Genomic DNA, 25,507 nt, shown 5'->3' with positions numbered 1-25,507 from the left:
ACTAAAAATAAGCCTCAAAATAAAATTTTTGACTACGTCAAAATCATAGGAGAAACACTGACAGTGTGCTTACATGACATCATATATTGGTTCTACATTAAACACCAATGCAAAAAAATTACCAATCTACCCAAATCACTGACTTACCTCAAACTCATTATTTCACATATAAATTATTACTTTTACTTTTTATCACTTAAGCATGTTACCCCCTTCCTAAACCTCCTTTCCTGATGATATTTGAAGAGCATTTATACCAGTATCTTTAGATGAACTGTATATGCCAGCATATAAAGCCAAGGACTGAACACTGAATACTCCTATAATATCAAGTAACTGTAACAAGTAAAGAGCTAATGTGTAACTACAGAAATAAAAAAATGGGCTGTGCCTATGCTGGCTGCTTATGCATTTTATGGGTTTATTTGACTGGTTATTTAAACTATCAAAAAAGCATACTAAAATGGTTTCAATTGATCCAGGCAATATGCCAGCGTTAGTCAATCAACAGAATGTAGTCTTAACAGATACTAGAATGAGATAAGCATGGCATCAAGAGAAATGAGATGGCAGACACCAAGAGGGCAGCATGGCACTACCAGAGGAAGATGCCAGTACTCTTTCAGTGTAAATATGCCTCAAGTCACAAAACTTTCAGCCTTATAGCAATTGTTCAGTAAATTTCTGTAAAGGCAGGCAGAAAAATCCAATGCTCTAATTACAATTACTGAGCTAAATGAAGAATGTGTTCCTCTGATATCCTTTTATTCCAAGTAACAATTTGCCAACTCTCTCTACCACTTAATATCAGCTAAAGAAGGAAAATATAGCTTCCCTGTGAAAACTAAGGAACAGTTTCTAGGTCTATAACGATCTGTTAGGATTGCCATTGTAGAACAGAAAACATGGAGAATTTTTTGAAATTCGGGTGTGACATCTAGTCCAAAGACTGTAACTCGAACACCTACAAGGGCCGCTCAAATTATATAATCATGTGGGGAACCTTGTGTTAAGTGGTAGGGAGTTATGGAGACTGTAACAAATAGGAAAATGTACATCATACCTAAAGACACAAAAATTAAATGATTATGCTGAACTTAAACCACATAAATTTTATCTGTTTTGGACTTAGATTGCCAATTTGACTTGATGCTTGTCTAATCAACCTCTTCATTTCATAGATAAGGAAACTTAAATCCTAAGAGATTTAAGCAGCTTTCCCAGTGATACACGTGAGATAAGAACTCAGATATCCTCCAACTTCTAGATCAGTGTTTCTTTATCTTTATTTTGTAAAAAAAATAAAGCATCTTAGGAAATGCCAGGTACTCTCTACTCAGATTTAATATACTGTATCTCAAAATAAATGACACAACCACTTAACAGATGACCAAATAGGAGGATCCTTATTTTTAAGAGATTAGCCAAAAGGTATACCAAAGCGTCAAAACCTGCTGACTACCTGGGAGGGGGGGGGGTTGGAGGGGGGAGAACAATGCATTTGGCTTTGTCTTCAGTGAATCAATGAGTTTGTTTAATCTGACTGATGCCAAAGCTGTCACTCTCTCATTTGTACCCTATGAGTTTCAGAATGTTCATACTTCTCAGTAGACATTTACGATAATTACATTTAATATCAACTTCCTAGTAGATTTCTTTTGAGATAAACCAATTGAACTGATTTACCAAAACAAGAATGAAATGCTTTAAACTTTCAGCAACCTAAATGCTGATATATTAACATCATCAATGAAATGGAAGAATCTACAAGCCATAATACTACCTAATTAACAAACCTAAATAATAGATAATATTTTAAGGTTTTAATTACTCAACGTAAGTTAGTTAAGCAAACTGCAGCAAGAAGTGTTATATCTATTTTCCATGTTAAAAAAACTATCAGAACTTTCACATTCCTAGTCATAAACTCATCTAAAGTATAATATATACTGTAATCCTTAATCTCTATAAAGATTTTAAAACAGGTCTTTTTCCAGCAATTTAAAGATACTTCCTTACTGTATAGCACACAGAACTATATCCAATATCCTATGATAAACTATAATGGAAAATATAAAAAAGAATGTATATATATATGTATAACTGAATCGCTTTGCTGTATAGCACTAATTAATACATTGTAAATCAACTATACTTCAATAAAAAATACATCCTAAAACTCAACCAAATTATACTTTGTATTTGTACTTAATAAAGTCCATATTATTCCATTACCTGCCAATAAAATAGTTCAGCAGAAATTGATTCTTGTGAAGAAATACGCATATGCAAGATCACTAGTTAACTTTCTCAGCTAAATAGGAGGATCTGAATCCAAACTGAAATGACTATACATGAATAATTTATATTGTTTATGTAAACACAGATTTCTGAATATGCCAGAATGATATATACTTTAAAATGTGTCAAGCCACTATCCTTGTAAAATGTATGCTTTATATCGTCTTTCTTACTTTTCACACGTTCTATTATATTTTAAGATTCTGACCAAAGCTATCATTTTTCAGAAGTACAGGAATCAACTACCTATCTTATTAAAACTAAGATTCTTTTCAGCACAGATGTATTCCGGATCATGTGTATACCATTTCAGGTAAGCTTTCCTTTTGCCCTGATTTTATTACTTTTTTATATAGAGGTAAGCAGCCCAATTCCCAAAGTACTGCTTAACTCAAAGTCATTAACTCGAAGTCATTAAAGTAGCTCTGGCTACCTAAGCAAAGTCTAGAATCTGTATACTAATGCAGCTGATAAATTCTGGGATATGATTTTTTTTTTAAAAGAAGCTGTACCATCCAGAAATGTATTCCTTTATTCTGAATCTCGAGGAGCCACTCTTGCTGCCTACCTCATAAAAGCACATATATCCATGGATGCATATTTTCATTTCAGCTGCATGAACCACTGATGATGTTCATTAATCTATATGAAGTTTAGTCACTTTTCCTAGTTTTAGAAAGAAAAAAAGGATTGCACAAGTGGGAGGGAGTAGAAAAAAGGGTTTCTGAATCTACAGTTACATACAAATGATTATAGAATACAATGAAGACAGAATAAAGCGTTCAAATGGAGATCTGTTAAATGTCCAAAGAGGAAAGTATCCCTCCACGAAGACCACAGAATGTGCTTACTCTCTTCAAAAGCTAGAGCAATAAATAAATTCCTAATTTAAAGAACTGTTATTCTTCTGAAGCCACTGGCTATTTGTAACTGAAATAGCACTGAAAATCAGAATTAAATATTACTCTTAGCCAACACTAAATGTTATCCTAAAAAACAAGAAAATACAGAATCAAATATTTTATGTCAAAATCAAAAATCCTAATAAATATGTCATTAGATCCAAACTGGGCACTTACGTAACTCAAGAAAACTGCATTATTAGTAAAATAAACACTGAAGAATTTCCTTTCTGATTGTATTGAAAATGAACACCCAAGTTGTAAAAACAACAAAAAATTATTTTTAGATGCTTTTCTAGTAGGCTTTTTAGTCAAATAGGCTATGATATCACTAAATTTCAGACAAAAGGAAATGGTTTTTAAGAGGAAACTTTTTACAACAATGACAAAAATGGAAAAACTCTCACTGAAATTTTTAAAAAATAGGATGGCAAGTAAAAGAAGAGCTAAGCCCAATACTATGAAATTCCACAGTGAAGAGTGGAAGGACAATAAAATGAAGGCTGAAAATGTAAACTAAAAGGTAAATGCTCCTCTCGTGCCATCATAAACATTTAGATTTAGGAAATCAACTGCCACAGATCATTAGATTTTGTGTTTTCATATAAATACCATTGAACAACTTTATTTTTGGCTACTTTTTAAGCCAATATTCTAATTATAAGCATATTTATACATAAAAATACATTTCCTCATAGGATAGTTTGCTAAATTTATTTATTTTACTTAATGCATATTGAGAAGCAGGTCAAATTCTATCACAAAAATATATTACTGTATCATAAAATTTGCTTGGGCAAAATCTGGGTATCAATTCTAAAACCTTGTATTATGAATAATAATATCAAAACAATCCTCAATAATTTAAAAACTCATACTTGGTGTCCTTTGTTAGTCATATATTTAAAACTGAAATATTTATGTAAGACTTCCATTTTTATTGGACAATAACCATATTAAAATTTATCTGCTAGGTCTGCACAACAGGTATCAACAATCTGGTGTACCAGATTGGAGCAATACACATACACAGGTTCTAATTTCCCTGACTAAGAATGAAACCCTCTGGTGGCGCGGTGGTTGAGAGTCCGCCTGCCCATGCAGGGGACGCGGGTTCGTGCCCCGGTCCGGGAAGATCCCACATGCCGCGGAGCGGCTAGGCCCGTGAGCCATGGCCGCTGAGCTTGCGCGTCTGGAACCTGTGCTCCACAACAGGAGAGGCCACAACAGTGAGAGGCCCGCGTACCACAAAAAAAAAACAATGAAACCCTCACCTACCCAATTAATTTTTAGAAAAGATCAAAAAGAAGATCTAATTGTTATTAGAACTTGAGAATTTGAACTTCTTCATAAAAAACTTGAATTTAAGAGACATACATTGATTTTGAAACTGTTATAAACTAACAAACCTCTACCTACCAATCTACAACTGTTTTGATTGTTTCTTTCCCTGTACATATTCACACATTTATATATTGACAGTGAAGATATAATTGTTTTATGTTCTTTAAAAAATTTAAACAAACTCGTTTTTTCATATTCAGTCCTACTAATTATCATATAAAAATAAAATTTTTTTCAGAAAACACCTTTAAGCATTCCAGAATGTTCTCAATTTTCTCATATTCCGGTTATTCCCCCCTACTTCTTGTTATAAGAAATAACAATGCAAACAGTTTTTTTTCTTTCTTTTGTATTACTTGCTTGGAGTATATTCTCAGAAGTAGGACTATTATATCAACAGATGTTAATTTTTTTTTATTCTTAGACAATCTTTGTAAAATATTTCTCTAAGCATGAAGTTGCCTAATCAATCTTAGCTGACAGAAATGCTTTGGTATATTTATTTTTTGATAATTAGCAAAATATGACTAGTAAAAACTACCTGTATTTTTAAAATGCCACAGCTCACTCAACATCAATTTGAAGAAATAAATTTTAATAGAAAAGTATAAATTTATTAATCTGATTATGAAGCTATTTATAAAATGATGATATAATGATTGCCTCTTAGGATCAATCTTCCTCATCTAAAACAAAAACAAAGAAACACCGTATCTGGCCCTTTCTCTCTTCACAGACACAAGTCCAGTGCAAAATGTCTGGCACATTCCCACAGCAATTCCCTTAGGTGCTAAGGCCTTTCAGAACTTCTATAGCAGCAATTTTATTTAAACTTAGATGAGAGTGGGGAAGAGGAAGAGATTATGAAAGAAAAGAGGACAACCATTTGCTCTCCCCATCACAATGAGATGAGAAATGAAGAGGCAGAATTAAATTTTTTTTTTAAAAAGGTTAGGCTAGATGAGATTTTGAAAGCAGTGTACTGAAAGAACACGTCAGTAAAATACATTTTCACTTTCTGAAGGCTAGTTTACATCCTTAGGATGCAATTCCACTTTTTTCATTCTCTAAGAGATGAATAAAATGGCATATTTATATATCTTCTAATCTTCATTCTAGTCACCTCTTTCATTACCAAAATTCACCCTGTACGGGGATGGTTATTAGTTGCCTGTGAGGAATTAGCACCAAAACTAGGACTAAAGCAGAATCTCAGGCACAAATTTAACCTTGAAGAAGGAACTTTCCTAGCTGTATCTCCCGTTTCTGTAAAATAAAGATAAATACCATTTGATAAAATATCTGTAAAATAAATATGATGAGACAGAATGGCTAGTACAATAGTATAATTATGCCCTATTCTTAGAATGTTCATTCAAAGTTCATTAACTATGACACTGTAAGATGCTCTCTCTATATATATAATATAAAGAAATAAAAGATATGGACCAATTAAGACAAAATAAGTTTCAACAGAAGCCTTCCAATAGTTAAATTTGGATCCAATAGATCCAGACTGTTTTGTATAATTCTTTTTGTTAATTTGTTTAAATTTGCTTAAGTTTTTAAATAAGACAGTTCTCTGCAGAGAAAGTTTAGATGAAATTTCCTCTTTAATCTACCTGGTTTGTGGAAAATGCCATAAAACGTTGATACTAAACTTTCTATATAGTTCAGCCAGTAAAGCTTCTGTCTACCAGGCAAGCTGGTGGATAACCTCAAACACAAGATCTAGTTTTAATAAGTCATAAATCTTTATGATTAATTTTGAAAGCTTTGGTCCACCACATCTTTCCTTAATATAGATGGTTTTCAACTAGTTTTGAATAGCTGTGAACATTTTTTTAAAAATCACACTAAGTTGCCTGACATTAAGAACAACACAGAGACTTCTGGGAAGATGGCGGAAAAGTAAGACACGGAGATCACCTTCCTCCCCACAGATACACCAGAAATACATCTACACGTGGAACAACTCCTACAGAACGCCTACTGAATGTTGGCAGAAGACCTCAGGCCTCCCAAAAGGCAAGAAACTCCCCCACGTACCTGGGTAGGGCAAAAGAAAAAAGAAAAAACAGAGACAAAAGAATAGGGATGGGACCTGCACCAGTGGGACGGAGCTGTGAAGGAGGAAAGGTTTCCACACACTAGGAAGCCCCTTCGCGGGCGGAGACTGCGGGTGGCGGAGGTGGAAGCTTCGGAGCCGCGGGGGAGAGCACAGCAACGGGTGCAGGGGTCAAAGCGGAGAGATTCCCGCACAGAGGATCGGTGCCAACTGGCACTCACCAGCCCGAGAGGCTTGTCTGCTCACTCGCCGGGCCGGGCAGGCCTGGGAGCTGAGGCTCGGGCTTTGGTTGGAGCACCGGGAGAGGACTGGGGTTGGCGGCGTGAACACAGCCTGCAGGAGGTGACTGTGCCATGGATGGCCGGGAGGGAGTCCGGGGAAAAGTCTGGACCTGCCGAATAGGCAAGAGACTTTTTCTTCCCTCCTTGTTTCCTGGTGCGCGAGGAGAGGAGATTCAGAGCATTGCTTAAAGGAGCTCCAGAGACGGGCGCGAGCCGCGGCTAAAAGTGCGGACCCCAGAGACAGGCATGAGACGGTAAGGCTGCTGCTGCCGCCACCAAGAAGCCTGTGTGCGAGCACAGGTTACTATCCACACCCCCCTTCCGGGGAGCCTGTGCAGCCCGCCACTGCCAGGGTCCCGGGATCCAGGGACAACTTCCCCGAAAGAACGCACGGCGCGCCTCAGGCTACTGCAACGTCATGCTGGCCTCTGCCGCCGCAGGCCCGCCCTGCACTCCGTGCCCCCTATCCCCCGCCTGAGTGAGCCAGAGTCCCCGAATCAGCGGCTCCTTTAACCCCGTCCTGTCTGAGCAAAGAACAAACGCCCTCCAGCGACCTACACGCAGAGGCGGGGCCAAATCCAAAGCTGAGCCCCTGGGAGCTGTGAGAACAAAGAAGAGAAAGGGAAATCTCTCCCAACAGCCTCAGAAACAGCGGATTAAAGCTCCACAATCAACTTGATGTACCCTGCATCTGTGGAATACATGAATAGACAACGAGTCATCCCAAATTAAGGAGGTGAACTTTGAGAGCAAGATTTATGATTTTTTCCCATTTTCCTCTTTTTGTGAGGGTGTAAGTGTATGCTTCTCTGTGAGATTTTGTCTGTATAGCTTTGCTTCCACCATTTGTCCCAGGATTCTATCCGTCCGTTTTTGTTTGTTTTTTTCTCTTAATAATTATTTTTTTATTTAAATAACTTTATTATATTTTACCTTATTTTATTTTACTTTATCTTATCTTTCTTTTTTTCCTTCCTTCCCTGCTTCTTTCCCTCCTTCCTTCCCTCCCTCCCTCCCTTCTTTCTTTCTTTCTTCCTTCCTTCCTTGCTTCCTTGCTTCCTTCCTTTCTACTTCTACTAATACTTTCTTTCTAATTTTTCTTCTCAGACATGTGGATGAAAGGCTCTTGTTGCTGCAGCCAGGAGTCAGTGCTTTGCCTCTGAGGTGGGAGAGCCAACTTCAGGACACTGGTCCACAAGAGACCTCCCAGCTCCACATAATATCAAACGGCGAAAATCTCCCAGAGATCTCCAACTCAACACCAGCACTCAGCTTCACTCAACGACCAGCAAGCTACAGTGCTGGACACCCTATGCCAAACAACTAGCAAGACAGGAACACAACCCCACCCATTAGCAGAGAGGCTGCCCAAAATCATAATAAGTCCATAGACACCCCAAAACACACCACAGGACGTGGACCTGCCCACCAGAAAGACAAGATCCAGCCTCATCCACCAGAACACAGGCACTAGTCCCCTCCACCAGGAAACCTACACAACCCACTGAACCAACCTTACCCACTGGGGACAGACACCAAAAACAACGGGAATTACGAACCTGCAGCCTGAAAAAAGGAAGACACCAAACACAGTAAGATAAGCAAAATGAGAAGACAGAAAAACACACAGCAGATGAAGGAGCAAGATAAAAACCCACCAGACCTAACAAATGAAGAAGAAACAGGCAGTCTACCTGAAAAAGAATTCACAATAATGACAGTAAAGATGATCCAAAATCTTGGAAATAGAATACACAAAATGCAAGAAACATTTAACAAGGACCTAGAAGAACTAAAGATAAACAACGATGAACAACACAATAAAAGAAATTAAAAATACTCTAGCAGAATAACTGAGGCAGAAGAACGGATAAGTGACCTGGAAGATAAAATAGTGGAAATAACTACTGCAGGGCAGAACAAAGAAAAAAGAATGAAAAGAACTGAGGACAGTCTCAGAGACCTCTGGGACAACATTAAATGCACCAACATTCGAATTATAGGGGTTCCAGAAGAAGAAGAGAAAAAGAAAGGGACTGAGAAAATATTTGAAGAGATTATAGTTGAAAACTTCCCTAATATGGGAAAGGAAATAGTTAAACAAGTCCAGGAAGCACAGAGAGTCCCATACAGGATAAATCCGAGGACAAATACGCCAAGACACATATTAATCAAACTGTCAAAAATTAAATACAAAGAAAACATATTAAAAGCAGCAAGGGAAAAACAACAAATAACACACAGTGGAATCCCCGTAAGGTTAACAGCTGATCTTTCAGCAGAAACTCTGCAAGCCAGAAGGGACTGGCAGGACATATTTAAAGTGATGAAGGAGAAAAACCTGCATCCAAGATTACTCTACCCAGCAAGGATCTCATTCAGATTTGATGGAGAAATTAAAACCTTTACAGACAAGCAAAAGCTGAGAGAGTTCAGCACCACCAAACCAGCTCTACAACAACTGATAAAGGAACTTCTCTAGGCAAGAAACACAAGAGAAGGAAAAGACCTGCAATAACGAACCCAAAACAATTAAGAAAATGGGAATAGGAACATACATATCGATAATTACCTTAAATGTAAATGGACTAAATGCTCCCACCAAAAGACACAGATTGGCTGAATGGATACAAAAACAAGACCCATATATTTCCTGTCTCCAAGAGACCCACTTCAGACCTAGAGACACATACAGACTGAAAGTAAGGGGATGGAAAAAGATATATCATGCAAATGGAAACCAAAAGAAAGCTGGAGTAGCAATTCTCATATCAGACAAAATAGACTTTAAAATAAAGACTATTAGAAGAGACAAAGAAGGACACTACATAATGATCAAGGGATTGATCAAAGAAGAAGATATAACAATTGTAAATATTTATGCACCCAACATAGGAGCACCTCAATACATAAGACAAATACTAACAGCCATAAAAGGGGAAATCGACAGTAACACATTCATAGTAGGGGACTTTAACACCCCACTTTCACCAATGGACAGATCATCCAAAATGAAAATAAATAAGGAAGCACAAGCTTTAAATGATACGTTAAACAAGATGGACTTAATTGATATTTATAGGACATTCCATCCAAAAACAACAGAATACATATTTTTCTCTACTGCTCATGGAACATTCTCCAGGATAGATCATATATTGGGTCACAAATCAAGCCTTGGTAACTTTCAGAAAATTGAAATTGTATCAAGTATCTTTTCCAACCACAACGCTATGAGACTAGATATCAATTACAGGAAAAGATATGTAAAAAATACAAACACATGGAGGCTAAACAATACACTACTTAATAACGAAGTGATCACTGAAGAAATCAAAGAGGAAATAAAAAAAATACCTAGAAACAAATGACAATGGAGACACGACGACCCAAAATCTATGGGATGCAGCAATAATAGTACTAAGAGGGAAGGTTATAGCAATACCATCCTATCTTAAGAAACAGGAAACATCTCGAATAAACAACCTAACCCTGCAACTAAAGCAATTAGAGAAAGAAGAACAAAAAAGCCCCAAGGTTAGCAGAAGGAAAGAAATAATAAAAATCAGATCAGAAATAAATGAAAAAGAAATGAAGGGAATTACAGCAAAGATCAATAAAACTAAAAGCTGGTTCTTTGAAAGGATAAACAAAATTGATAAACCATTAGCCAGACTCATCAAGAAAAAAAGGGAGAAGACTCAAATCAATAGAATTAGAAATGAAAAAGGAGAAGTAACAACTGACACTGCAGAAATACAAAAGATCATGAGAGATTACTACAAGCAACTCTATGCCAATAAAATGGACAACCTGGAAGAAATGGACAAATTCTTAGAAATGCACAAGCCGCCAAGACTGAATCAGGAAGAAATAGAAAATATGAACAGACCAATCACAAGCACTGATATTGAAACTGTGATTAAAAATCTTCCAACAGACAAAAGCCCAGGACCAGATGGCTTCACAGGCGAATTCTATCAAACATTTAGAGAAGAGCTAACACCTATCTTTCTCAAACTCTTCCAAAGTATAGCAGAGGGAGGAACACTCCCAAAGTCATTCTACGAGGCCACCATCACCCTGATACCAAAACCAGACAAGGATGTCACAAAGAAAGAAAACTACAGGCCAATATCACTGATGAACATAGATGCAAAAATCCTCAACAAAATACTAGCAAACAGAATCCAACAGCACATTAAAAGGATCATACACCATGATCAAGTGGGGTTTATCCCAGGAATGCAAGGATTCTTCAATATATGCAAATCAATCAACGTGATACACCATATTAACAAAGTGAAGGAGGAAAAACCATATGATCATCTCAACAGATGCAGAGAAAACTTTCGAAAAAATTCCACACCCATTTATGATAAAAATCCTGCAGAAAGTAGGCATAGAGGAAACTTTCCTCAACATAATAAAGGCCATATATGACAAACCCACAGCCAACATTGTCCTCAATGGTGAAAAACTGAAAGCATTTCCACTAAGATCAGGAACAAAACAAGGTTGCCCACTCTCACCACTCTTATTCAACATAGTTTTGGAAGTTTTAGACACAGCAATCAGAGAAGAAAAGGAAATAAAAGGAATCCAAATCAGAAAAGAAGTAAAGCTGTCACTATTTGCAGATAACATGATACTATACATAGACAATCCTAAAGATGCTACGAGAAAAATACTAGAGCTAATCAATGAATTTGGTAAAGTAGCAGGATACAAAATTAATGCACAGAAATCTCTGGCATTCCTATACACTAATGATGAAAAATCTGAAAGTGAAATCAAGAAAACACTCCCATTAACCACTGCAACAAAAAGAATAAAATATCTAGGAATAAACCTACCTAGGGAGACAAAAGACCTGTATGCAGAAAATTATAAGACACTGATGAAAGAAATTAAAGATGATACAAATAGATGGAGAGATATACCATGTTCTTGGATTGGAAGAATCAACATTGTGAAAATGACTCTACTACCCAAAGCAATCTACAGATTCAATGCAATCCCTATCAAACTACCACTGGCATTTTTCACAGAAGTAGAACAAAAAATTTCACAATTTGTATGGAAACACAAAAGACCCTGAATAGCCAAAGCAATCTTGAGAATGAAAAATGGAGCTGGAGGAATCAGGCTCCCTGACTTCAGACTATACCACAAAGCTACAGTAATCAAGACAGTATGGTACTGGCACAAAAACAGAAAGATAGATCAATGGAACCGGATAGAAAGCCCAGAGATAAACCCACGCACATATGGTCACCTTATCTTTGATAAAGGAGGCAGGAATATACAGTGGAGAAAGGACAGCCTCTTCAACAAGTGGTTCTGGGAAAACTGGACAGGCACATGTAAAAGTATGAGATTAGATCATAACACCATACACAAAAAAAAGCTCAAAATGGATTAAAGACCTAAATGTAAGACCGGACACTATAAAACTCTTAGAGGAATATATAGGCAGGACACTCTATGACATAAATCACAGCAAGATCCTTTTTGACCCACCTCCTAGAGAAACGGAAATAAAAACAAAAATAAACAAATGGGACCTAATGAAACTTCAAAGCTTTTTCACAGCAAAGGAAACCATAAACAAGACCAAAAGACAACCCTCAGAATGGGAGAAAATATTTGCAAATGAAGCAACTGACAATGGATCAATCTCCAAAATTTATAAGCAGCTCATGCAGCTTAATAACAAAATAACAAACAACCCAATCCAAAAATGGGCAGAAGACCTAAATAGACATTTCTCCAAAGAAGATATACAGACTGCCAACAAACACATGAAAGAATGCTAAACATCAGTAATCATTAGAGAAATGCAAATCAAAACTACAATGAGATATCATCTCACACCAGTCAGAATGGCCATCATCAAAAAATCTAGAAACAATAAATGCTGGAGAGGGTGTGGAGAAAAGGGAACCCTCTTGCACTGTTGGTGGGAATGTAAATTGATACAGCCACTGTGGAGAACAGTATGGAGGTTCCTTAAAAAACTACAAATAGAGCTACCATATCACCCAGCAATCCCACTACTGGGCATATACCCTGAGAAAACCATAATTCAAAAAGAGTCATGTACGAAAATGTTCATTGCAGCTCTATTTACAGTAGCCCGGAGATGGAAACAAGTGTCCATCATCGGATGAATGGATAAAGAAGATGTGGCACATATATACAATGGAATATTACTCAGCCATAAAAAGGAACGAAATTGAGCTATTTGTAATGAGGTGGATAGACCTAGAGTCTGTCATACCGAGTGAAGTAAGTCAGAAAGAGAGAGACTAATACCGTATGCTAACACATATATATGGAATTTAAGAAAAAAAAATGTCAAGAGAAACCTAGGGGTAAAACAGGAATAAAGACACAGACCTACTAGAGAATGGACTTGAGGATATGGGGAGGGGGAAGGGTAAGCTGTGACAAAGCGAGAGAGAGGCATGGACATATATACACTACCAAACGTAAGGTAGATAGCTAGTGGGAAGCAGCCGCATAGCACAGGGAGATCAGATTGGTGCTTTGTGACCGCCTGGAGGGGTGGGATAAGGAGGGTGGGAGGGAGGGAGACGCAAGAGGGAAGAGATATGGGAACATGTGTATATATATATAACTGATTCATTTTGTTGTAAAGCAGAAACTAACACACCAGTGTAAAGCAATTATACTCCAATAAAGATGTTTAAAAAAGAAAGAAAGAAAGAAAGAATAACACAGAAACCATAGAAAAATGTATTAGGATAGAAAGTATTTGAGGGTTCTTGCTTTCTTTTTATAAACCCAGCGGCTATTGAAAGTAATTGTCTCAAACTCTAAACCTATTTCTCAAACCTATTTGAACTTTGTATTAGACAATATGGGGATATGAACTTCAGTAAGAGATTCCATCCATCTTTTATCCTAAAAGAACGATTGACATTAGAGTATATTATTCACTACTGTGAAAATCACCAAGCAGCACGCTATTAGGTCAGCTTGAATCCATCAGTGATTCTATAAAAATGACATGACCAAGCCACTAAAGTGACAAAACTTCCCTTTCTTAAAGAAGGCAGATATTTGGAAATGAATCATGTAGTCTGTATACATAGATGCAAGTCTGGCAAATTCACAAGAACTAGACTTACTGGGTAAGTGGTAAATGTCTTAAAATTCAAAATTTCACATGGCTTCTTTATTACTGAGACCTTATTATTATGAAAATCCATTCCTTCCTATAACCACAGGCAAGGTTTCTGGCACAAGTTCAGTACAAAAACATCTATAATCATGGATCCATTTTAAGTCATTTTTTAAAATACTGAGGCCCAATAAGACTTGCCCCTTGATTAGAAAGGGAAATGAAAGTTCAAAAATAAGAGACATAAAGAGAAACTTTTTTTTCTATGTAAATGGCCAATCAGTCCAATTGTTTATCATACTTGTTTAACTGGTTGACTGGCTGAGTCTAGTAACAGATATTGTCGAGAACAGATAGAGTAGCATTACTAGTCACAGCCAACTCAGACCAAATCAGTGGAGACTACCATCACAAGAAAAGTGGTAGCTGTATTTTATAAAGACGTGAATATCAGTTGCTAAAAGGAAACTTTTTTACAAACCAAGTTAATTTCAAACAACAGATTAAATTAATAATATAAAGATTTTGATTAAATCAAGCATCTCTGCCATAAAACCTTCAAAACACAAAGCTATAAAACAAAAGATTTTTCAAAACTAATCCATCATTTGCTTTTTAAAAGGAAAGGTTCATTAAAAATACTCACTATTCTTTTTTAAATTTTTAATTTGAAATAACTATAGATTCACAGGTGGTTGCAAAGAAACATACAGGGAGGTTCCATGCACCCTGTCTCCAATGTTAACATCTTACACAACAACAGCACAATTATCAAAAGCAAGAATTTGACACCGATACAATCCAAAGAACTTATTCAGATTTCATCAATTATACATGCTCTCTTTTGTGTGTATGTGTGCACACATGCGCACGTACACCTGACATTTAATCACATGTGTAGACTGTGTAACATAACTACCACTAGGATCAAGATACTCAACTGCATCATAACAAGATTCCCTGTGTACCCCCTTTAGAGCCACTATTCTTTTATAAACAATTAGTTAGCAAAAAAGATCATTTCACTGTCCTATATTAGCCGTCATATCACAAGTAGATACTTTAGTGACTGAGGAGTAGAAAATAACCTTGCATGAGCTTTCTTTTTATTTTGTTAAGTCCTAGGTGAATCCAAGGTTAAGAAAAACAAACAAGTGAGAGCTGGGAAGGTGAGAGGCAGCTCCAAAGGTAGTGGTGTTTGACTACGTAACTAGAAAGGGGTAATGGGGACACATTTTCATCAGAGGTTTAGAGACTACCTAGTGTATTCGCCCCAAACGAGGTAGTACAGCGCCGTCTAAATTGCCAAACAGCTTCCTAAAATATACCATATTAGCTAAGAGAGCAAAGGAGAGTTATACAGTTAAGTTTTTAGGAATCAAAAAGGGAAAGCAACAAACTACTTTCATTTCATAGTTGTATATTTAAAACATGCATTTATTAAGTTAAATATATCACGTAACAGTAATACAGATTGTTTAAGCTTACAGGTCTATTACATAATCCATTTACTCTTAATTAAAATAGTTGGTACTGTAGAATAAAAGATTTTGAAACATACTTGTGGATATTTACTAAGAACATCTAAATGATACCATTAATATGAGACGCTTTTTCAAAATGCAGTGACTAACCAGAGGTAAAAAAAAAATTAGCATAAGGTCCTTAAATAATCATTGGCAGTAGTGTATTATAAAAATGAAATTAGTCAATTTCATTTTATTTCATTACTTAATTCCTTTTGTAATTCTCCCAAATCCAATACTTACATTCAAATTTTAGGATCCAGCAACCACTGAGAATCCCAAGCATACATTTCAGGGTGCTTTGAACTGTATCACCAGGAACAATGACATGAGTTACTGGAAAACAAAAAAAGCAATAAGAGAAACAGAAATATAAACCGAAATAGTTTTTTAACCAGTCTGCTTTTTATAACCAGTTAGTCTACATTTTATAAACTTATACCTGAATTTTCTTGAAAGGCAACAATTTTTATACTTAGGTATAAGACTTCTTTTATTTAGTTTCATTCTCTATTCTGGCTACCAACATGAAAAACCAGATCATAAACCATGTATCTTAAAGCCACAGTAGCCAACACAAATTTTTCTTTTCTATTTCAAATTATAACTAAGGAAGTAAAGCATTACGCTGCATTACAATTTATTTGTCATTAGCAAACTCATAAAGTTGCTCTGATGTATTGTTCTGTCTTAAAATAGGTGCAAAGCTTTAAACTTTATATTTCCTAACTAAATTAAGACTTGTAAGTAAGTAGTTTATAACTGTAAAACCATTTTAGAATTATTACCAGATTCAAAGTATATAGTCAGATCCCAATGGTTAAAACATATAAATTATCAAAGGGAGCAGGGAGCTCTACAATGGAATTACCCATTTAAAAATTTCTTCCACCGAAAATAAATAAATAAATAATCCTCACCTGTACTGTCAAACTCAGCACATTTTTTAGCCTTAAGAATTGCTGCAAGCTCACTGAGCATTTGCTGTTGTTCTGAAGAAAGTCCACTGCCTATAAGTACAAGAGGCCCATCCCTGCGCTGACCAGTGTTTACCTGTCAATGGAAGAGGAGATGCCAGTGTGAAAAACATTTAAAGATTAGAGAAAAATTAAACTGACTTTCAATTGATACAAGCTTGGATTTCATTCCTTAGTTTATCTAGTAATTTCCCAAAATTTCCATTGAACCTTAATGCTCAATGCATTTGAATAACTGTTTTCCTATTTCTTTACCCCCTTCTCCCAATAAAACACTACTTGGGCTAGCTGTCTATACCCAGAATGTCTTGTTTCCTTGATTCTACTTTTTTTTAATAAATTTATTTTATTTATTTGTTTTTGGCTGCATTGGGTCTTCGTTGATGCGCGGGGGCTTCCTCTAGTTGCAGCGAGCAGGGGGCTACTCTTTACTGCAGTACGCATGCTTCTCATTGCGGTGGCTTCTCTTGTTGCGGAGCACGGGCTCTAGGTGCACGGGTTTCAGTAGTTGCGGTGCGCGGGCTCAGTAGTTGCGGCTCATGGGCTCTAGAATGCAGGCTCAGTAGCTGTGGCGCACGAGCTCAGTTGCTCTGCACGGCATGTGGGATCTTCCCGGACCAGGGATCGAACCTGTGTCCTCTGCACTGGCAGGCGGATTCTTAACCACTGTGCCACTAGGAAGTCCCTCCTTGATGCTAAATTGGGTCTCTCTAGGGTTTTACAACTTCATTCTGTCACCAGTAAGCACTCCCCCCTTTTTTAAAGTAACCCAAAATACCCACTTAAAATGATCAATTCTCTATCTCCCCCCCCACTAACTTATTCCAATAGAGTTAAACTCAATTTGGTCTTTTTAATTTAAACTGAGATTACATAAAAAATTAAAGAAAACTAAGACTTCTAGAACAGCACTGATCTCAAAGACAGAAAACAAAATTTTAACACTATAACAGTTACCTCTCGAAACCAAGAAAGTGAAAACAGACAAAGGAATACCAAAGTTACATCAGACCCACCAACAGTAGTAAGTCAATGCAGCTTATGAAAAGGGAAGTGATCTAACAAAGACTAATATTTTCATTTTAATAGAAAGACTTAGAACTTACAGAAGACAAAAAAGACAAGAATAAAAAGGAGGCACCAATGGATACTGTTAAAGATTAGACATGAAAGATTCAAAGAAGCAACGGGACAGTGTTTTCAATAGCAGCCAACAGAAATTTAATAAATGAAATTGGAGTGAGAGTTAGCCAAAAGCTACCTGATAGAAAAGCAATGACCCAGCAGATAAGAAAGAAAACGTAAATCAGGACTACTGTATTACAAGATAAAAAGCCAAACATAATACTTTAATTTTCAAACACCATACAAAGGGTCCTCCTAAATGTATGAGTGTATATGTATTCTGGACATCTGGGCTCTCAAAAGTTCCACAGAACATGAGTGAAACACTGCAGGTATAATTACCAGTATAGTTCAGCAAGTAGATTGGAGAAAACTGATATTTAAATATTCATTTCACATATCTGAGTAGTGGTAACAATTTATCCAGTCTGATGCTGTACAATATTACACATAAATTGTTGGCTACAACTGTAAACAGACTGATCTCAATAATTTATTCACTCAAAATACATTAAGTAAGATTCTACTATGTATTTAAGTGTGTATTGTAGACATTTTTAAAAAGATTTCTATAAAAAGTTTTTTTAATGGCAATATTCAACACTTAAAAGTTTGGCTTACTGAATTACTTCTTTCTCTAAGGTTCAAGTTGCAAAGGTTTTCCTGGATATGCTGTGCACACACCACACACATACTGACATCACATTTCTGTCCACTTACCTTTCCTATTCACTAAATTATAAGACGAGGTAACCATGCCTAACCTAAACACTGTAAACACTCCGTAAGATGAAAATAGTTGTCTACTTTATCAATCATTCAATTGCTATACAATGATAATATTAAAAAACAGCATTTCAAATATTCTTGTCAGTTATACAAATAAGTGCCATAAAATAGCTCTGAACGGAACACATTACTTTTCAATTTATATAACTCCACTTCAGCTAAAGTAGTTCTCTGCACGAAATAACAAATGAAAGGATATCAATTCTAAATATAGCATATGATACTATTTCCACCAACCTCAGGAAAGCACCAAAGTGGGTCAAGCATTTTCCTATCCAGTTTCTAAATTAGAATAAAAAATAGAAACTGGCACTAATTTTTCATAGTTAAGGAAAGCTCTTTAAAAAATGAATAAAATTGGGCTTCCCTGCTGGCGCAGTGGTTGAGAGTCCGCCTGCCGATACAGGGGACACGGGTTCGTGCCCTGGTCCGGGAAGATCCCACATGCCGCGGAGTGGCTGGGCCCGTGAGCCATGGCCACTGAGCCTGTGCGTCCGGAGCCTGTGCTCCGCAGCAGGAGAGGCCACAACAGTGAGAGGCCCATGTACCGCATATAAAAAAAAAAAAGAATAAAATAAAGCAAACAGCTATCAAAGCCACATGTCTGATATGGGGTGGGAGTGGGGAAGGCATCTGATTTGAGAGTAAGCAGAGGTCTCAGAACCAGGAGGTCCAAAAGATGTTCAGAAAACATCCAAAAGTTTCAATACTCTGCTTTTAGAGAGATTAGACATTATGTATACTGGCATTAAATACACTTTTATTTAAGGAATAATTAGATATGAAACTTTTTCTTAGAAAAATTAGTTATTCTGAATTTATCCAAATTAATGAGTTTATCAATAATAGGACCTGAAAAACTATACAAGGAGTCTAAGGGAGTGAGGAAGCATATGCCATGTGTACATCTGGCTCCCTACATTTGTTCCTGGTGGAGAAAACAGCTCATGCTAAGGACCTGAAATGGGACCGTGTTTGGGGGGGATTCAAGAAACAGCAAGGCAGCCTATGCGGCTGAAAAAGATGAGTGAAAGGGAGTCTGATAGTGGCTGGGGAAGCAGATCCCAGAGCTTGATTTTAATGAGTACACGTAAAGAGACAACCCTTTCAGGGGCTTCCCGGGTGGCGCAGTGGTTGAGAGTCTGCCTACTGATACAGGGGACACGGGTTCGTGCCCTGGTCTGGGAGGATCCCACATGCCGCGGAGCGGCTGGGCCCGTGAGCCATGGCCGCTGAGCCTGCGCGTCCGGAGCCTGTGCTCCACAACGGGAGAGGCCACAGCAGTGAGAGGCCCGCGTACCGCAAAAAAAAAAAAAAAAGAAAAAAAGAAACAACCCTTTCAACTTAAGGACATTTTACCATTCATTGTCGTTTCCTTAGCCAACGATCTACCATTAAGATAGTAAATAACGATATTCACAGGCTATGTCCATGTGACATAAAGAAAGTATAGGTTTCTTACATTTAATAAAAACAGGATCGTAATTGGACAGCTGAATTAAAAGGAAGATTGCCACTCTCAGATTCCGATAATACCATAAAGATATCTTTATTTTTGACATATCTAAAATAATCCTTTCCCAGGTTTTACATAAAAGAAACATTGGCAAATGACAACTTATTTATGTTCTGCCAGCAGAGTTCAAGTCCAAATGAATAAAGTGCCAATTTATACTTAAGTATGATGGGACTGAATGAATACTGACCTAAGATTTAAGAAATTTAAGTTCTAATTGATCCGTTAAAAAAGTTTTTTTTTTCCTATGGCTGGTTAACCCTGGGCAAATCACACTACATCTCAGTTTTCTCATTTATAAAATGAGGAAATTAAACTGCTAATTTCTAGGTCTTCCAGTTCTATAGATGGGGCACACTTAAAAGGCTTAAGTCTAGAGCAGGACATTAAGAGTTTTCAAAGTATAAGGGTAACCAGCCTGTGACAGCACCTATGACCACCTCAAATTATAAACACTTTCGGTGACCTCCTTATCTTAAACAATGGGGTCAATCACTATTCCACTGCCCTCACTAGACAAGAAGTCTTCTCTGAACAGTTCTAGATCTCAGCTCATCCTCTTCTCTCATTTTCCCCCATCTGAGCAGTTGCTAAGATACAGTGCGTCCACCATCCCTGTCTCTCTAAAAGCCCTCATCTCCTCTCCACACACCTCCTCCTTCCCCCACCACTTGTAGTTCCAGTCCTCACCATTTCACACCTGGATCCCACTTCAATAGCCTCCTAACCAGTCTTCAGTCCCGGCCTGCCCCCAACTACCCCCTGCAGAGTCCCATTCCACTTAGAGACACGCTGAAGGCGCCCCACTAACTGGGGAATAAAGTCTAAACTCCTCCACAGGGAACTCAAGGTCTTTCACAATCTCTTTACCTCCAACTGCTCTTTAACACACCTCATGCTCCTCTAACACCGAACTCTAGTTTCTCAAATTTCTAAGGTCCTTCGTGTCTCTGTTTCTCTGACCAGCTGTCCCTTAGATTTGGTCTGCCATCCCTGCTTCGTACACCTGATTGCAGCAAGCAGTCAAAAGCCATTCCTCACTCCCTCCACACTAACAGAATCCTAATTTTGTTCAGACACCCACTCTTCAAGGACTGACCCTATCTTCAACCGTGATGTATGCCAAAAACAATTGTGTGACCAGTCCTGACCAGTAAGACATAAAGGGCAAGTCCACTGGAAGGCTTCTGGGAAAGGTTTTGGTCCTAACGCTGGACACTGTCACATCTGGAATTGTGGCAATTATCCTGCAGCCACTAGGAGGGAGATTAGTGAGGACAAAGCCACCAAGCGGAGGATGGCGAAGTAGAACAACAGAAATAATTTGGGTCTTTGGTGCAGCCACGTAATTGCTAAACTAACCAAATTGAGAGCTATCCTATATTGGGATTATCGTTATGTAGGATAATACGCTGTCTTTAAGCATTTGCGTGAACGTTTTCGTTATGTGCAGCCACTAGCACTCTATTAGATACCCTGCTAAAAGTTGTACCTTTAAAGGCTTACTTAAACACCTTGTCACCTTCTCTTCTCATCCCTCCTAAAGTCAGCTTCTTCATGATTCTACTGTACATTTTCTATGGCATGTATTACAAATTCACTGCAGTGTGTAATAATTTTTTTTACATCCATATTCCCCACCAAACTAGAGGTTCCTAAGGAACAGGCATTCTTTCCACAAGGCAGTAAATGGCACCACCATCTTCTCCACTATTAATTCTACTCCTTCTCCACACTTTGTATGTAATCCATCCAAAAGTTCTGGTGGCATTAACTCAAAAATACATACTAATCTCATTACTTCTCATCATCTCCACTGCTGTTACCTTAATCCAGGACGATATCTTTCTCCTGTCACAAAGAAACAGTCCTAAGTGATCTCCCTGCTTCCACTCTTGCTGCCACACCATGTTTCTTGATTAGAAAGCAGCTAGAGTGAACTTTCTAAAGCATAAATCAAATCATACCATTCCTTGCTTTAAATCCTATCAATGGTTTCCCATTACTCTTAGGCATGCCCTATTCACTAGCAATAATGACCCTCTCTCTAATCTTCAAATACACCAGGGTCATCCACTGAAGGGCCTACATCCTTGCTGTCCCCTCTGTTTGGACACTTGTCCTCCAGATATTCACCTGGATGCCCGCTCATCGTCATTCAGGTTTCAGAACAAGTATCGGTTCTTTAAAGGCCCTCCTCGATGACCCAGCTAAAACAGTGCCTTTTTTGGAGCCCCCATTCTCCACTCTCTTACACTCTATAAGATATGCTTCAAAGCACTCATTTATAAGTTTCCGAAATTATTTTATTAGTTTACATATTTACAGTCTTTTTCTTTCCTAGCTCTCACTAGAATGTAAGCTTCTTGAGAATAAGAGTTCTATCAGTCATATTTATTGCTGTATGAGTGCTGCCTAAAATATAGAGGGGGCAGGTTAATAAACATTTGTTGATTTATTCTGATTATGCCTTTGAACTTGAATTCACAATAGCTACTACACAGAAAGTGCTCAATAATTGGTGAATGAAAGCAGATCGCTAACTGGAAATTTTGTCATTATGTTCGTTTTATAACTGATTTCAATAAAATAGATAAATTTCCCAAAGCTAAAACCATACTCACTACTGAACAATGGCTAGTTGATGATGATTCATTCTTCTCTGGTAGCAGCAACAGCGATTTCATATTTTCACTGTCTGTATAATCCACAGGCCGCAGACCAAATATGTTACTGGTAAAATAAGTGCAGATGGGTTTAAGTAAATAAAATGTGTGATTTGATTCTTAACTAAATGAATACACTAGTGGAACAACTTTTTCAACTTCCTTAATAATATCCAATTTTTACTAAAATAAATGACTCAAGAATTCACATAAGGCATAAGGATCAAGTACCACAAGCTGCTGAATAGAAAAAAGATATAAAATTTCAATTTGACACCAGACCATTATAGGGAGTATTTCTAACTGAATTTATTGTTACTTACACACGAAGTTTTTCACAACTCTGTATTCTTGTGTATTCATATTCATATTTTAAAATATAGCTTCATAATCATTAATCACTATGGGGTGAGATGCTTTCAAATGCAAGTAAAAATCATTTACTGTAGCTATTATAGGCTCCATAGTCTATATAAACAAATACAGAAATTAGATAAATTCACAAGATAGGAATTTAGATCCACTAGAAGGAAAACTATGCCACATGACAAACAATTTAATAAAGTAGTAAACAGGGCACTTTTTAAATTAATTTTACTATGTATGTACACTATAATCTACAATAATCACAGCCATCACAGAGCAAACTGACGTGCTGCAGAGAACATGCTGACGCAGAATTCCCAGCATGCACTAATTCACGAGCCACAGAATATTATACTGGAAGAGACCTCAGAAACATGGTACAATGGTTATTTCATAGGTTAGAAAACAGAGAGAAAGGTTCCAATGACTTGACAAGGTCACATTTTCCTTCCATTCATTCCAACAATATTCCATATTGCCCATGACTAGTCTTCCAATCATAAATAAATTGCACCATGTCTATTATTCCACTTCTTTACATATGGTTTCAAAATGATTTTAATTTATTACACCATGGCAGAAAAATTTTCTAAAATGAACATTTCTTTTAAAATTTTCTGGTTTTTTTAAGATTACATGGTATCTATATAATGGTCATTAATGTTCATGTAAAAAAATACAATGTGGGGGCTTCCCTGGTGGCGCAGTGGTTGAGAGTCCGCCTGCCGATGCAGGGGACACGGCTTCGTGCCCTGGTCCGGGAAGATCCCACATGCCGCGGAGCGGCTGGGCCCGTGAGCCATGGCCGCTGAGCCTGCGCGTCCGGAGCCTGTGCTCCCGTAAGAACCAATGAGATATAAGGTCTGCACAGAGCTCAGTGGGGCAAAAGCAGAGGAAAGAAAATAGGAAGAACTTAAAAGCCTGGTGAAGCTGCTTAGATGTGAAAGGAGAAAGAATAAAAGGAGGTACAGAAGTAGAATGAGTCTCCCAGCAGAGAGTAGCGAAGGCCTTGTGCGAAGGCGTTGAAGTGAGCTAGTGTGGCAAATGAGAAACACCAAAAAATTTAAAAACAAAAAGAAGAGCAAGAAAGACAGAAGAGAAGAAGGAGGAGAAAGAGAGAGAAGAGAGAGAATGCACAGAAGAATGGGGTGTTCTGGAAATGTAAGCTGTGACCAGAAACAAAAAGGATGGTACTGAAGAGGTAGACTGTCTCCTTAGGGCACAAGAAACCCTGAACAGCTCCCTAGACGGTTGTAAGCAGAAGGGATATCATCAATAGAGCAGGGTAGCTAAGAGCTAGAGTTACACAATCAGATGGCCTGAATTTAGATTCCAGCTCTGCCACTCAATAGTTGTATGACTTTAGAGGTATTTAACCTCCTATGTCTCTGTTTCCTCATCCGTAAAATGAGAATACAACCTACTTCGTCGGATTAATATATGTAAGGACCAAGTGAATTAATGTATATGTAAGGACCAAATGAATTAATGTATCAAAAGCACTTAAAACAGTGCCTGGCAGATAGTAAGTGCTCAATAATTGCTTGCTATTAATATTAACAGATTGGCATTTTGGGGGAGACAGATACAAAATGAAGATATAGGAACATAAGTTACATCTCCAGTGTTGACCTCTTCTCTTTATTTTCTCCAATTTTATGACATACTTCATGTATGCTTTGTAATGACAATTTAGATATACACTAAAGGGAAGGACAGAAACCTGGTTTCTTAGCAACATTAAAATAGGAGTAGATTTATGTTTTCCTATATGGTACAACATAAAAGATAAAAAGTATGAATGTACAATGTAAAGATAAAAAGTATAAACTAGATGACTCTGAAAAGTCCTTTCCTCACTAGGATTCTTTTTAATCACTAAGGCTAATAAAAAGGAAGTTTAACACTTCAGCTTTTTTTCAGGAGTTTAACATTTTGGCTTTACCCCAAAGGTAGAGTTCAGAATATAGTATAGCACTTCAATGTCCTCTTCCCCTCAAGAATGACAGAATAGACACCCACCTACAACTGTGCCCAAGATGAGTTTTACCACCAGTAGAAGGGGAGAAAGAGAGATGGGCAAATTTAAACTTGCACTTGCACATACAGATCATTCAATCCCAAACACACACGCAAAAAAGCTTTTTTACTAATGCTAAACCTATCATGCATGACAGAATACCAAGATGGTCCATGATGAAATCCTTTATGAACAACTATGAAATTACAAACATAGATTTTAAGTTTTCAAGTCACTTGAATTGCGGTGAAGCAAGAAAAAGCAGAGAAATTCAAAAGAGCAACATGTTTTTTTAAAAGCTATAAAACATAAATTATCTGTTACATATTAATTTTTTAAACATTAACTAGGGCAGTGGAGTAATTAATAAGTCCAATGGTCTATATACTATTTTCTAATTAAGAATTCTACCTCCTTGCAAGGAAAACTCTGTTAATAGCAGACCAAGTAACAAATCCTAAACTCTGTATTTCTGT

The 25,507-nt window shown here is 37.2% G+C and overlaps 1 protein-coding gene across 2 annotated transcripts in view; it reads right to left on the bottom strand.

The window, feature by feature from the left end:
* The window catches only part of BARD1 (BRCA1 associated RING domain 1), a 75,084-nt gene that overhangs the window by 4,389 nt on the left and 45,188 nt on the right, over positions 1 to 25,507 (bottom strand). For both annotated transcript variants that reach the window (XM_027122154.1, XM_027122162.1), the window contains exons 7-9: positions 22,604 to 22,712; positions 16,493 to 16,625; positions 15,816 to 15,908 (exon numbers count right to left, since the gene is read on the bottom strand). In XM_027122154.1, the coding sequence (XP_026977955.1) occupies positions 15,816 to 15,908; positions 16,493 to 16,625; positions 22,604 to 22,712 (335 nt within the window). The remainder of the gene's footprint in view (positions 1 to 15,815; positions 15,909 to 16,492; positions 16,626 to 22,603; positions 22,713 to 25,507) is intronic.

This window comes from Aethalodelphis obliquidens, unplaced genomic scaffold, assembly GCF_003676395.1.
Source record: "Aethalodelphis obliquidens isolate GAN/ISIS:26980383/991018 unplaced genomic scaffold, ASM367639v1 scaffold2, whole genome shotgun sequence".
NCBI classification, from domain to species: Eukaryota; Metazoa; Chordata; class Mammalia; order Artiodactyla; family Delphinidae; genus Aethalodelphis; species Aethalodelphis obliquidens.
The sequence above is the reverse complement of the archived record's forward strand: the minus strand, read 5'-3'. Positions and strand labels throughout refer to the sequence as shown.